This window comes from Tenebrio molitor, chromosome 7 (assembly GCF_963966145.1).
Source record: "Tenebrio molitor chromosome 7, icTenMoli1.1, whole genome shotgun sequence".
NCBI classification, from domain to species: domain Eukaryota; kingdom Metazoa; phylum Arthropoda; class Insecta; order Coleoptera; family Tenebrionidae; genus Tenebrio; species Tenebrio molitor.
The window spans coordinates 10,385,283-10,397,726 of record NC_091052.1 but is presented as its reverse complement, the minus strand read 5'-3'; the positions used below and the strand labels follow the sequence as shown (position 1 = coordinate 10,397,726).

Here is a 12,444-nt window from a genome sequence, read left to right as displayed (position 1 = left end):
CTTTTATCATCTTTCAATAAAATTTTAATCAGTTGAACAGACGAATCTTGCATCTTATAACCCCTTATTTTTAGGTAACCAAGCAATCACATCAATGTATCTTTAGTACAGTACAGTTACGCTATCCCTTGTAGGTGTCAATTTCACAGTACGATGACGATGTAAGAAACAGTTGTAATAACTCTGTATTTAAAGAAAATACATCAACGACGCAGGTTTCAAAAAAGACATATTAGCATAAATGTTTATGCGAACCAAAATTTATTTACAAATAATGCAAATAGTGGAACATTCAGTTGTGTTTAAATCTATGTACATATGAATGACTTAATAAATTGATCGGTTTGTCATCGCTGAGCACATAAAGGTGTTTAGTTTATTTTAGATTGATATCTTGAAACAAATCGATTACATCAGATGTACAACCAATCACTGTTAGTTTTTATCGAAGAAAAACAGAAAAGACTAGAGCTAACACATTAAGGTTTCAAATAATCATTATTTTGTGATCTTAATGTCCGGTTTCCGCAGCGAAACGATTTCCCCAATCTTTGAAAAACTTTTCCGAACTATAATAAGTTTTATGATGAAACTTCTGATGTGAAAAATCTTAATCACTTGTTGTCTTTACCCTCGAAAGTCTGGATATCGGACAATACCTAAAATCCCCTATTCTTATTAAACTGACTAGTGACCCACTTGCACTTGCAAAATTACAAAATCTGCATGTGCACTTGCAAGTTTTGCCTCAAATTGTTCGCCACTTCAAACTCGACAGCTCTCCCCAAAGTCGTCTCGTTCCACCCCAAACATTTCGCTGTTTTCTTAAGGTTTTCCGACTGCCCCGTCAGAAGACCCACTTCGTACTTGTACCTACGCGCGTTGTTGTTGCTCCCTACGTACATCACAATAAACTCCACACTGTCGACGAAATTATAATATCTGCAATGGAACAGTTTGTTGTAGCAATAAAAATACCAGTCCTGATCTTTCCGAGAAAGAGTGACGCTCAATTCGTTCGACGAGATGACACGATCGTGCTCTCTCACAAAATGCGTAATAAAATTGTTCATCGAATCTACAAATTCACACAGGGGACACTTGTGATTGTTGAATTCACAGTCGATCTCGTGTCTTCTGACGTTCTCGGTTTCGAACAGGTCGGTGCAACCTCTGGTGTAGTTCTTGCAGTAGTGCTTCGAAGTGGAATTGGACGCGATGCCGCAAACGTAGCACAAGTTGTTCTTGCAAAACCGGCACAAGCTGTGGCTGAAGGGACAGTAAAATATCTCCGAATTGAGAATATTCTTCTGGCAGTTGGCACAACTTATGGTTTTTGGAATGTAGGACACCTTCTCGTAGATGGGTTCTGTTTCTTGTTTCTTAACACACACATAACCATCAGTTATCATAGGAACAACTTTCGGCGAAATCACCATTCCTAAGCCTAGCGTAACACTCCTTGCAGATTGGTTGTTGATGTTGTTTGACAAATACAAATTGTTGTCGTTTTTTCCTGATATGTCTATGCTCAGTTTAATTATTTCTTCACCTTCCAAAGCGCTGTCGTATTCGACTTTCATTTCAACACTACTAGACGTATAAGTGAATTCAGTGTCACCAACTGCTTTAGATAAACACTCGTTACTGATATTATGCTTCGACGAGAGTATTTCTTCTAACGGTAGAGTGTAGTAACGATGTGGACATCCAGCCTCGTGATCTATACCTTTGTTCCATTGAGAAGTGTACGGACAACCCTGTATATTGTATCTGCAGGGAAAAATCAACAGCTCAGCCACAGCTTCTAGACCGACTTGGCGAACATATTCAGTTTTTACACTCTCTGGCGATATTTTGAAGCAGCGGCCACACAACTGTTGGTTGTGCTTGTTGACCATGATGGGTCCGTTGCTTAAGTAGCCACCGCACTGTACACATTGTAATTTTTTCAAAATATGTTTTGGAACATCTAACATTTTTGGGTTAAGATGTGGGTCATTCCACCACTCCTAATATCACCAAACTGTGGTTTCGCCGTTATCACAATTTGCCTTATCTTTGTAAACGCTCTTGAAATGACGACAAAGTCAAACAATGGATAGTATTTAAGTATTTTTTATTTACCTGTTTGGAGTTACGTGCCCCATAAATCGTTTAGAAACTAATACGGTGACGCAACGATTTGTGTTGAATTTGTGTTAAAAAATTAGTTCGGTTGAGAGTAATGAAATAATAAATGTAAACAAATGAATCATTTTCAAAAAGAAGATAAGAAATGCGTCTGTTGTCAAGGAGAATTTGTAGGTTTAAATAAGAAACAAAGAGCTCGACGCGTCCTATTTGCACCCTTTTCGTACATTTTGTAAAGATACACACGATTTGAAATAAATATGTCAACAAGCTTTTATACTTTGGAAAGTTGTTCATCGTTTGTGTTTCAGAATTTTGTGCCGAGTATTAATCCACTAACCGTGGCAAATTGCAGGGATTTCCAGTACGTGCACATCTCCGTAACAGAAATTTTGCTTTGTTGCTCTCTCAAGGGCCGCTTGGAGAGCTGCAATCCGCTAACGAGGCTTCCATAAGATCAACTCTTCACTAAGTCCGTCCTTTAATGACGTCTTTTCATTTCATTGTGCCGGATTATCCCGTGGATTTTTTTCACGAAAGGGCCTCGTCAGCATATTTTTATCCAAAATTAAGCAATTAGGTCGCACGTTTCGCATAATCAATTCGCGAAGCTCACGTTTACTTACGACGATAAGACCGTCATTTCAAAGGGGGGACGTATTCAAACTTCGCGGTCAAAGTGATTCATCAAAATATATTTCAACCTTACAACTAATCAACTATCGTAACACGTAATAGACAGTACTGCGTATTTTGCTTTGGCCTTCATTTTCTTCAGCTCGGCTACAGGTTTCGTAAGCTCGTAAACATTTTCATGGCGTTTCAGGAAAATCGGCTCCTTGTACTTGCTCCCTTTGAAGTTGATTTCGCAAAAGAACTGTCTCTCCGTTGGTCCACAAAATGTCGCCCTCCAACAGATCGAATCGTTTTTCTGTTCAGACTTGCAAAAAAATACTCCCACGGCCTTGTTGACAACGTACAACTCGTGGTTTTTCGGGAAATCGTTTCTCGTCGAATAACCAATTTTCACGCTGCCGTGGACAACCTTCAGGTGGTTAAGAAAGTGTGTAAATCTTCCTTCGAAAGGACAATCATCACTGGGACACTTGTACCTACAGAACTGACATCTAGCCTCGTGTGCGCGCAACTGGTTGTACATGTACTTCTCGGTGCACCCATCTGAAGCGTACCTGCAGTGGTGCAAGTGAGTCCTGCTGACATTCTCCAAAGCGATATTTCTTGAGGTGGTTATCATAGCGTTGCAGACTTTGCACGGGTGAGATTTGCAACGGCTGCACACGTTGTGTCCGCTGACGCACAAGTAGATGGGTGGAAGCATGTCTAGATGGCAGGACGTGCAAGACAAGTCCAACTCCTCGGGTATGTTTGGCAGTACTTCAGGTGGCTGCTCCTCGGAAGGACTACGAGTGTTGGTGAACGGTTCCTCCAAAATGGAGAAATTCAACTGACTTATCTTGTCCATAAAGTCTCTACTATCCCTCAGTCTTTTTATTTTCTCGTCGACCAAATACAGAGCTTCTGTGTATTCTTCTTCGGTCAAGTCGCACACGTTCTTCTCCACATATCTGTTGTTGATCCTCAATGACGTGTCAGAAGTCCTCCTCTTGTGGAAGTTGTGCTCGTCTATCAGAACAGTACAAACGAGCGAATCTAACTTCCCGTGGTATTTTTCCAGACATTCCAGATTAATTTCCCACTCCTCTGCTTTAGGGATCACGCACGAAAAATATCTTTCCGATTCGTACTTGTAGGAGATTCCATTGATGGTGATACATATGTCGTACTGCATCTTTGAAGCAATCTCGTTCAATCCTAGATAGCGCAGTTTGAGGCGCAGCGTTTCATTTTCGATGTAGTTCTGCAGAAGATACATTTCCTCGTCCAAATAGAGGAGTCTGTTTTCGGGTAACGCATTGAGATCAATTTCCACCTGGTTTGTGTGAAATAACAGGCGATCGTGTTCTTTTTCAAAATGCTGTTTTATTTCGCTCGCATGACCCTCCCAGGAGCACAATAAACGTTTATCAGCGGGACACAAATAAATGACAGCCATGGCAAAATTTTCCTGCAAAGAGTCGTTGCTTGGCTATTCTACACACATGTACTACTTACTAATTTGACGGGCGAAGTGGCTATTGATTGCACATTAACGCAACTGCTGTGGTTATCGCGAGCTATGTAAATCTTGAGATAAATTTTATCACCTAGATATTACTAAAACAACTGAGTTGTTTCGTAAAAAAATCAATAAATCGCACACAAACTCATATTTTATAAATAAACGTGATTTCAGTTGCGGTACCATCGCCCATGACTAATTTAAAATTAATCGATTCGCATTATTAAAAACTGCAACAATTCTGAATTTGTTTTTGCATAGTTTATATAATCTACACCTATCTATTCGGTTATGTTATCACAATGTAAATATTTTGCGCTTGTTTAATTAGAAAGCGGCAGGTACTTTCAGTTTGGCGCATTAGGCAACACATTATACGTTTCATAATTTCATGGCCGTTATTTTATTTTATGGTTTCACGGCTCAAGTGCAGTACAAAGCGCCGAAAGAAATTTCTTGTTTTATAACTTCACGGTTACGACCTTACCTTTTCGGCGGATCGTTACCTGTCGACTCATACAAAGTTGGGTGTTTCTGAAAATGAGATGTTTATTGCCTTTTTATGCCATCATATAAATCTTCCCAAATTGAAACGGCTGCTGAGATCGATATACTAAAATTGAGCAGCAATTTCACACTTTAAAGTCAATTTACCGACTTATTTTCGGCTTGCTTCTGGAATTGGGAGGAAGACTAATGTCCTGGAAGATGTAGGTATCGGATGGAATGTCGGCTAAATCGGCCGGAGGTAAATACTCGGAATCTCCTTATTTATGGACATTTATTTTACTGTAATGATCACAATTTCTGAAAATGTCTTTCACAGAAAACAAGATTTGAAGATCCGGAAGACCGTAAAAAATCTCTAAAACGAATCCTCGCCAAATATGAATATCGAGAGCACCGTTTTAGTGCGCCGTACCAAATTTCAGGATTGCGCTACAAAATAATGATTAATCACCCACATGAATGTATTTCATAAAAATTGCACAAATTACGCACGCACCGCTAAAACATAAAATATATCAAGTTTTTACGATATATTTGAACCGATTTACTTATGCAGGTTGGCGTCATATGAATACAAATTTCCTGACACAATTTGAATTGCTATAGGTGTGATATATTGGAATTTTAGTCAACTAATATGTATTCCAGACCATCGGTGCAATCTTCCGCAAAATATGCTCTTCCTAAAACACAAAAAAGAAATAAAAACCCATTTGCTGTAAAGTTGTGGCACCATCAAAAGTTAGTTTTCGAGCTCTAACTGACTAAAAAATAAAATTACGTAGTAATTAATTTAAAATTTAGGTCTAATCGTCATCTGAGTGTTCCATTGGTTAGCCAGTTTGCAAATGTTTGACTTTAGAATTTCGGAATTAATTAATCGACACCTGTACCAAACAACTTTTAGCGTAACTTGGAAGTTGATAAAATCTGATAAATTTGTACATCATCTACGTCGCAAACCATCTCGTCGAATTGGCCCAGATAAATTGTTTCTTTATGCTAGTCCCGTCGCCATTTTATCTACTAATTATGTGAAAATGGGAATGGCAGTGCAGCTGTACAAAGCAGATAACAATTTCGTATCATCCTCGACATTGCCATTGTTATTGCGTGAGCTTCAGATTAATTATTATTGTCTACAGTAATTACAACAGTACACACGTGATTCGAAACGTACTTCAACTGTTTGCAGAGAATGTGGCCCCACAGCACCTCCCGTTGGGATAATTTACTAAACTAATTTCGAGCCCAACTTAATGGATTCGCCGAAAAATAAAAATAATTTTCGTTTCATTCAATCGAATCCGACCCGATTTAACTGGAAGTTGATGATGAAAAATCGTCGACGTGAGAATCCGTTCATTCGTGCCTTTCAAAAATTGTCACCCACCTAATTTTAGTCCAACTAGCGGATCGTTTAGTTCTTGGTTTTATTTTAACGAGACGAGGCCATTACTAGACGCTGCAGATGAAATTAAATGCAGATCAATCAGCAACGAGAATCAATTCAAATAAGGGGAGAGAACGAAACTTTCTAGAAAAGTTGTTGCAACCACGTGCGAATAAACCTGTAACAGATGAGAAAGTTTTAGCAACGCAGTCTGTTTAGAAAATTAGATGTGTAGGGATGAGGCGATTAAAATGGAGACGAGTCATCAGCAAAGCAGCAACAAGAGGATTTTCTGAAAGATAAAATTGATTCCATTGAGGTTGCAAACTAGGTGGAAGTGAGTTTTAGTCAAAAATGTCTTTTTCGATGATGAGAAAACTTTATCAGCTTGACCGCACCGCTTTGTCGTGGGCCCAAATTGCTTTCTAAGTTGCCTGGGTTGCAATTGAACTGGTAAATTGAATCGGCACGATTGTTTCAGTATTGCAACGAGTTAGGCAAATTGAAACGTTGATTTGGTTTACAAACTGGTTGCAAGAGCTGCAAGTGGAGTTGTTTATGAGAAGGGTAACTGAATTGCAGCAAACCCCATCATACATACATACATTCAAGAGTTTAGACGAGCTAGACAGAAACTGTTGGCTTGTTCGTTTAAACTTTCAATTTTGGCGAAAATGGCGTGAATAATACTGTTTGAGTAGAGCAATTATAAGTAATTGGCTGGTACTGTTGGGGAGTTGTGGGAAAAATCGAATTAAATATTCATGTCGCAGTTAGCGTGGAGATTTCGTTTGGTGGGTTTTGTTTCGAAATTGGAGAAGTTGGGATGGATGGAAGCCATCACCGTCGTACCATACGGAAGAGTTATTAATTCGCGTAAGCCCCCATTTATCGCGGTTATGGCCAGTCCACGTTGGTTTTTTATGTAAAAGAAATATCTGCCGAAGGGAAGGGCAATAATGAAGGATATTATTTTAAGAAAGGAAAGCGGCGAAGAGAGGCCCGGTAGGTCATTAGGAAACCCAATCCAACTTATAAAAAAGATTGAGGAGGCCGCATAACTGTATTTATGGCAGAATGGTGGGGACATTATTTCTTATTAAATCAATCTGGGAACAAATGGAGGAACAGACACGAAACGACTGCCGATATAAAGAAGGCTGGAATTGCGTGACTTGTTTGGATCTGTTGCTGTCGTCCAGTTTGTATCTTGTTAGCATCAGCAAGCGAAATGTAATCGCATCCCCGCAGATCAGAGCGCGTCTGGTCAGCATCCCGGGATCGATTCTCGCCAGAATTCAAGTGCTCCTGAGGGAACCGGAGAACCTGCTGGCGGCTATTTCGTTTTTAGGCCTCTTCCATATACGTGTCGGGCTGCGCAAGTGGTTTTATTTAATTTTCAACTTTTTGAGAAGCGGTTTTGCACCGCAAACTTCCCGCACGTTTTCTTCACGGGACTTTCCGCCGAAGGCGCGGACGGAAATCCCGCCGGAGATAGTGGCGGCTTTTCCGTGAGCGATCCGAATCCTGTTAGTGTCTAATTGAAATTTTGGCATTTTCTGGAACTGCTAGAAATGTGGCAAACGCGATGACGAATACGTGACGACGGGGTTGTAAAATTTTAAATGGAATTGGGCTAATGTGCGAAAACCGCGCTTTCATTTAAAACCTAATCTTAAAATTACACCGGCGAAAATTGAGTTGGTCCGTATTGTGGCGAACACTGTCGAGTTTGGGATTTATTAGCTTATTATTAAACAGAACCCTCCCATAAGTCCCATATCAGCATGGAAATGGGATGTGGCTCTAAGATACATAAAATTTCTGCTCAAATTTAAATTTTATTGCACCTTATCTCGTACGGTTTAGCCGTAATGATTAAATTCGGGGTTCATATGCAAAAATGAAATGTGCGTCATTTGTTATCTTATAATTGAAATTTTAACAAAAACAAACACTTGTTTTTTCGGGGTAATTTACGAAAAACATGTTTTTCAAATCGAGACTAATGATCAAACACAGGAATCAGACTAAATAAAAACAACTCATGGAAATGAACCATACAAAAATATATTGATTTTCACACATTTAAGCAGGACGAACGAACATCACATTTCTCTGCTACAAGTTAGGAAACTGAAATATGTTTCTTTGACAACAAAATTCAAACTGGCGCTGCCAATTGAACCATGATAGTCATGTTTTACCCGGTTAATTTTTTTTTTGATCGCACGGTATTTGTCGCCACTATAATAAAGTAAATTTTATCTACATCTAGTGACTGTAGGGACGCCCACAACTTTTTTGAGTTTAAAAAAGTCGGCCATGAATTAGGTAATCTCTACCTGCGTTCTTATAACCATAACCCAACAGTTCTAATTTCTGTGGTTCTAATTGTTATTTTGTTTGTGTAGGTTGTATTTTCACGCTTCCAAGATTTAAAATAGTGTTAATTTTTGAGATTAATGTATGAATCCGGCAACTTGTTCCAGTTTTTACTTCACAACGATTTTCTGTAAGTCTCTTTCATTTTTACTTTGATAAAATTTGGTGGCTAACATTAAAAAAACACGTTAAAATGCATTATTTAATTTTAATAGGTTTAAATGGAAACCTCACGTTACTCTAATAATACTCCAATTATTCTTGGTAATGAATTTAAATTCTTTTGATAATTGTGAGGTTATGCTCATTTTCAATATTATCTTAATCGGAACTGGAAACATTTTAACAGTTTTAAGAGAATCATTTAAAGCTAGTTTACATTTAGTACAATACAATACCGATTCAAAAATAACTTAATTTTGCAACTCATTCTTGGACGATTATTGATCGCTGTATTAATTATAGCACATTACGTCTACATTCTTAAAATGCTGAAATTATTTCATAATAAGCAGGGTACAATATTTTCTACTTATGTAAGCAATCTCTGTAGGTATCTAAAATCTGACTACATCTCCCTTTATAGCAACTACATTAAAATGGAAGTTGGCAAAAGCTTATTACTGCACTTCAAAGCTAAACTGCATTAAATTGTGATTTGGTTTTATGCATGCCGGCTTAAAAGCACGATTTACCTTTATTGCTTCGTTTACACATCTGAAAATTACAAAACCCTTAATAAATACTTCTGTTATTTCTTAAATGTCCTATTGCTTAATGGTGGCTTTTACATTTTTCATATTAAATTTTTTTACATTATTGGGGTTTTGATAGTGATCCATTCATATAATATGATATACATGAATGAATTTTTTAAATGTTGCTTCTTGCATTAGCAAAGACACCTGTTGCAGACTAATACATCAAATCCATGATTATCCTACAAAATTATCAACTACAACGCTGACTTGTTTGTTCAAGATTATGACACAATTAGTACCTACCATTATAGTAATCGAGTGTGCCTTTTTTATTTATTTTTTTCTCTGTCCCTGAAAGTTAAAATATTTCTTTCTTTTAAATATTATGTTGAACCAGATGTAGGTACTCATTCATTAACCAAATAAATGTCAGTCATGCATTTTAGCCGAGTTCTGATAATGATTCTCTCTACAGACAAATATTAATTGGAGTTTCTTGAATGGCAACATAATCAGTTGCAATTAGATCATGTCTAGCTGAGATGCACCTGTTTGGATGCAAACATAACATATCTTGTAATCTTCATCACTCATAGGTTATTAATTAGCAGACATCCCAAGAGACTCAGCTTGACATTTTCCATTGGTTTGATGACATCCATAATTGTTCTTAGTATACAAGCAACGTTTCAGCCGAATTAATAACGATGCAAGTATAATATATCAAAATAAACAGTTGTTGTGTTGTGTTGTGTTGGTGGATATAAACCGTTTGTTCGCTTGCGCAAATAAACTCCTGTTTACCTTAAATCTCAAAACAAAAACTACACATAATATTTGAACACTGGAAATGACCATTCATAATACCGAGCATAGCTACACAAGTGACGTTGTTGGAGTTGCTTCAAACGACGAAAATAATGCAACCATTTCGTACTTGTTAACTGACGCAAGTCAACCTAAGAAGATTTAAATTTAGGGCCGCGTAAGCGTAAGTTGGCGTAAAAATTTAATGTAAAATTTATGGTTGCCGCTCCATATAAAAAATGATGACACACACCGTTCATACACAGGAGTTAAATTGGTTGCAAAACAACTCAATATTTTTAGAAGATCTAATCGTTAATTTAGAAAGAAATAAATAAAATTCTCATCAGCGCAGTTTTCACTTATAATTACACGAGAGCTTTTTTTGGTCGAAGTAAACTTGACATTTCAATGAGAATTTTGTTGCCTGGCAATTTAACGAAAAAAACTGCCTCTGAAAAAATTAGACGCTTTCGAAAGTTAGGTTCCGTTTTGTCGCTGGAAAAGTTAGGGCAAACTTTTTTCGCTGTCATAATGACAAAAACACCGCTGCTTATGGGATTTTTAGTGTATGAATTAAATTGTCACCTAAAAAATGACACTGACAGTGACAAAAATTGACAGTTTACAGTGAGGCGGCAAAAATTTCATAACATGGGCATGGCTTGCTTCGACTACAATCATTTATAATGACCCTGTATAACCAATACAGAAATTCGAGAAATCGATATATTTGTCGGTAGATAAACGTAGCGACGATAATTGGTAACAAAAGTATTACCAAGACTTAAAAAAAAATGTTTAGTGTGTTTATTTTTATAACCATGTAATTGTAGAGGCGCTATCGGATTAAAAATTCCAATTAGGAAACCAGATTTGCATTATTTTTGGATTATTTAAACAAAATATGTGAACTAATTGTTAATTTTTAGTAATATTACAGTAGATTATTTAGACGATGACAACTGACACACTGATACTTGATTATATTTTAAAATACAACTTGATTTACAGTTTTCAATTCAGAGCAAAAATATCAAAGAAAAAAACTCGGAGCAGCGTTTCAATAATTTGTGGCCGATAATTATCTTGAGTTTTTATTTTATAATTAGGTAATGCCTTTTCTTAGGACTTGTGTAGATTAATTAATTTGAATTATCAGGAAAAGTTGAAATGTACAGTGCGCCCAGAAATGTGGTAGCAACTTTTACACAAAGTGTCACAAGATGGCACTTTCGAAAAGCCAAATTTGTTCAATCTTGCAACATTCAATTTTTGAATTTGTTCAAAAGAATATGTTAAGGAGGTTTTCCGAACAATTTTTAGGTACCCCCGTTTTGTGCACTAAAATTTATCGAGATGTTGCTCGAAGGGTTCAGTTATTCATTGAGCATAATGGTGGTCAATTTGAACATTTTCAATAAAATTTAAATTTGAATGTTTTATGTTTGACAATTCTTGACATTTATTTATCTCAATTTAGATAGCGGCGTTGCCATGCATAAAAAAGGTCTCTGTAAAAAAGTGTCATCTTGCGGGACCAATCGAAAAACTTGCTACCACATTTCTGGGCGCTCTGTATTAAGAGAAATAAAAAATATTTTTTTTTTATTAAGAGAATTGAACATTGAATTCTATAAGTTTACAGTTTGGTTTGGCTATTTATAGTGACCCTAAAAGTGAATTCACTTTATGAAGTCCTTTTAAGATTAATAAATAAATACTGTTGGAGGGATGTCAACATTTATGTCGTTGTATTTTGTGTTGCAGACCTCACTTTTTTGTAGCGTTGTTCAGGAACCTGTAAAATATGAAATTGCATCTATAGTTCGGGTCATTACTGTTTCTCCACTAAAGCAAATTTTGCAGAACTGTGTGGTGTAAGTTGTTCGGTGACGAATCTGTCAACTGAGACTAAACACGAAATCAGATTATTTTTACATACGAAAATAAGTAGTTATAAAATGTAACTGTGCCTGATTAAAACATAAATGTAATGGCAGTAACTCTCAAACATATAAAAATTGAACAAAGATCAAAGCTGCCAACCAATAAAGAAGAAAGTTAGAAGGTAATTCTGCCAACCGTATTTTTTATTTAGTAGAGGGATAATAATGAATTCGACTTTGGTTGAGTTCCTCCAGACATGTTTGTTTCAATCTAATTATAATATTAATTGGTGTGCGTTTGACTAGAGTCTGGAGAAAAACTGATTATAAACGTGAAATTTGCAAATATTCTTGTTTGCGTAATTTAACAACGAAATGTAGAAATTTGTCTATTTAGTTTTCAAACTAACAGACGCAGTTGAAAAGGTTGCATTTTTAGAAGTGTCAACATTCGTTTAAACAACAACTAAATTAGTTGTCACTCAA

At 36.8% G+C, this 12,444-nt stretch overlaps 2 protein-coding genes across 3 annotated transcripts; both read right to left on the bottom strand.

Annotated features, from left to right (window-relative positions):
• Positions 1-240: 240 nt before the first annotated feature.
• On the bottom strand, positions 241-2,663 carry LOC138135449 (uncharacterized). Its single transcript, XM_069054182.1, has 2 exons — positions 2,128-2,663; positions 241-2,072 (listed from the first exon to the last, which is right to left on the bottom strand). Exon 2 carries the CDS (start codon positions 1,977-1,979, stop codon positions 714-716), a length of 1,266 nt encoding a protein of 421 aa, XP_068910283.1. The 5' UTR covers positions 1,980-2,072; positions 2,128-2,663; the 3' UTR covers positions 241-713.
• Positions 2,664-2,807: 144 nt separating this feature from the next.
• Positions 2,808-4,546, bottom strand: LOC138135448 (uncharacterized). 2 transcript variants are annotated; one of them, XM_069054181.1, is made up of 2 exons: positions 4,267-4,546; positions 2,808-4,219 (listed from the first exon to the last, which is right to left on the bottom strand). In XM_069054181.1, exon 2 carries the CDS (start codon positions 4,205-4,207, stop codon positions 2,849-2,851), a length of 1,359 nt encoding a protein of 452 aa, XP_068910282.1. In that variant the 5' UTR covers positions 4,208-4,219; positions 4,267-4,546; the 3' UTR covers positions 2,808-2,848. The 2 variants fall into 2 exon arrangements, with proteins under 2 accessions (XP_068910282.1, XP_068910281.1); XM_069054180.1 differs by having other exon boundaries at positions 2,808-4,546.
• Positions 4,547-12,444: the final 7,898 nt, after the last annotated feature.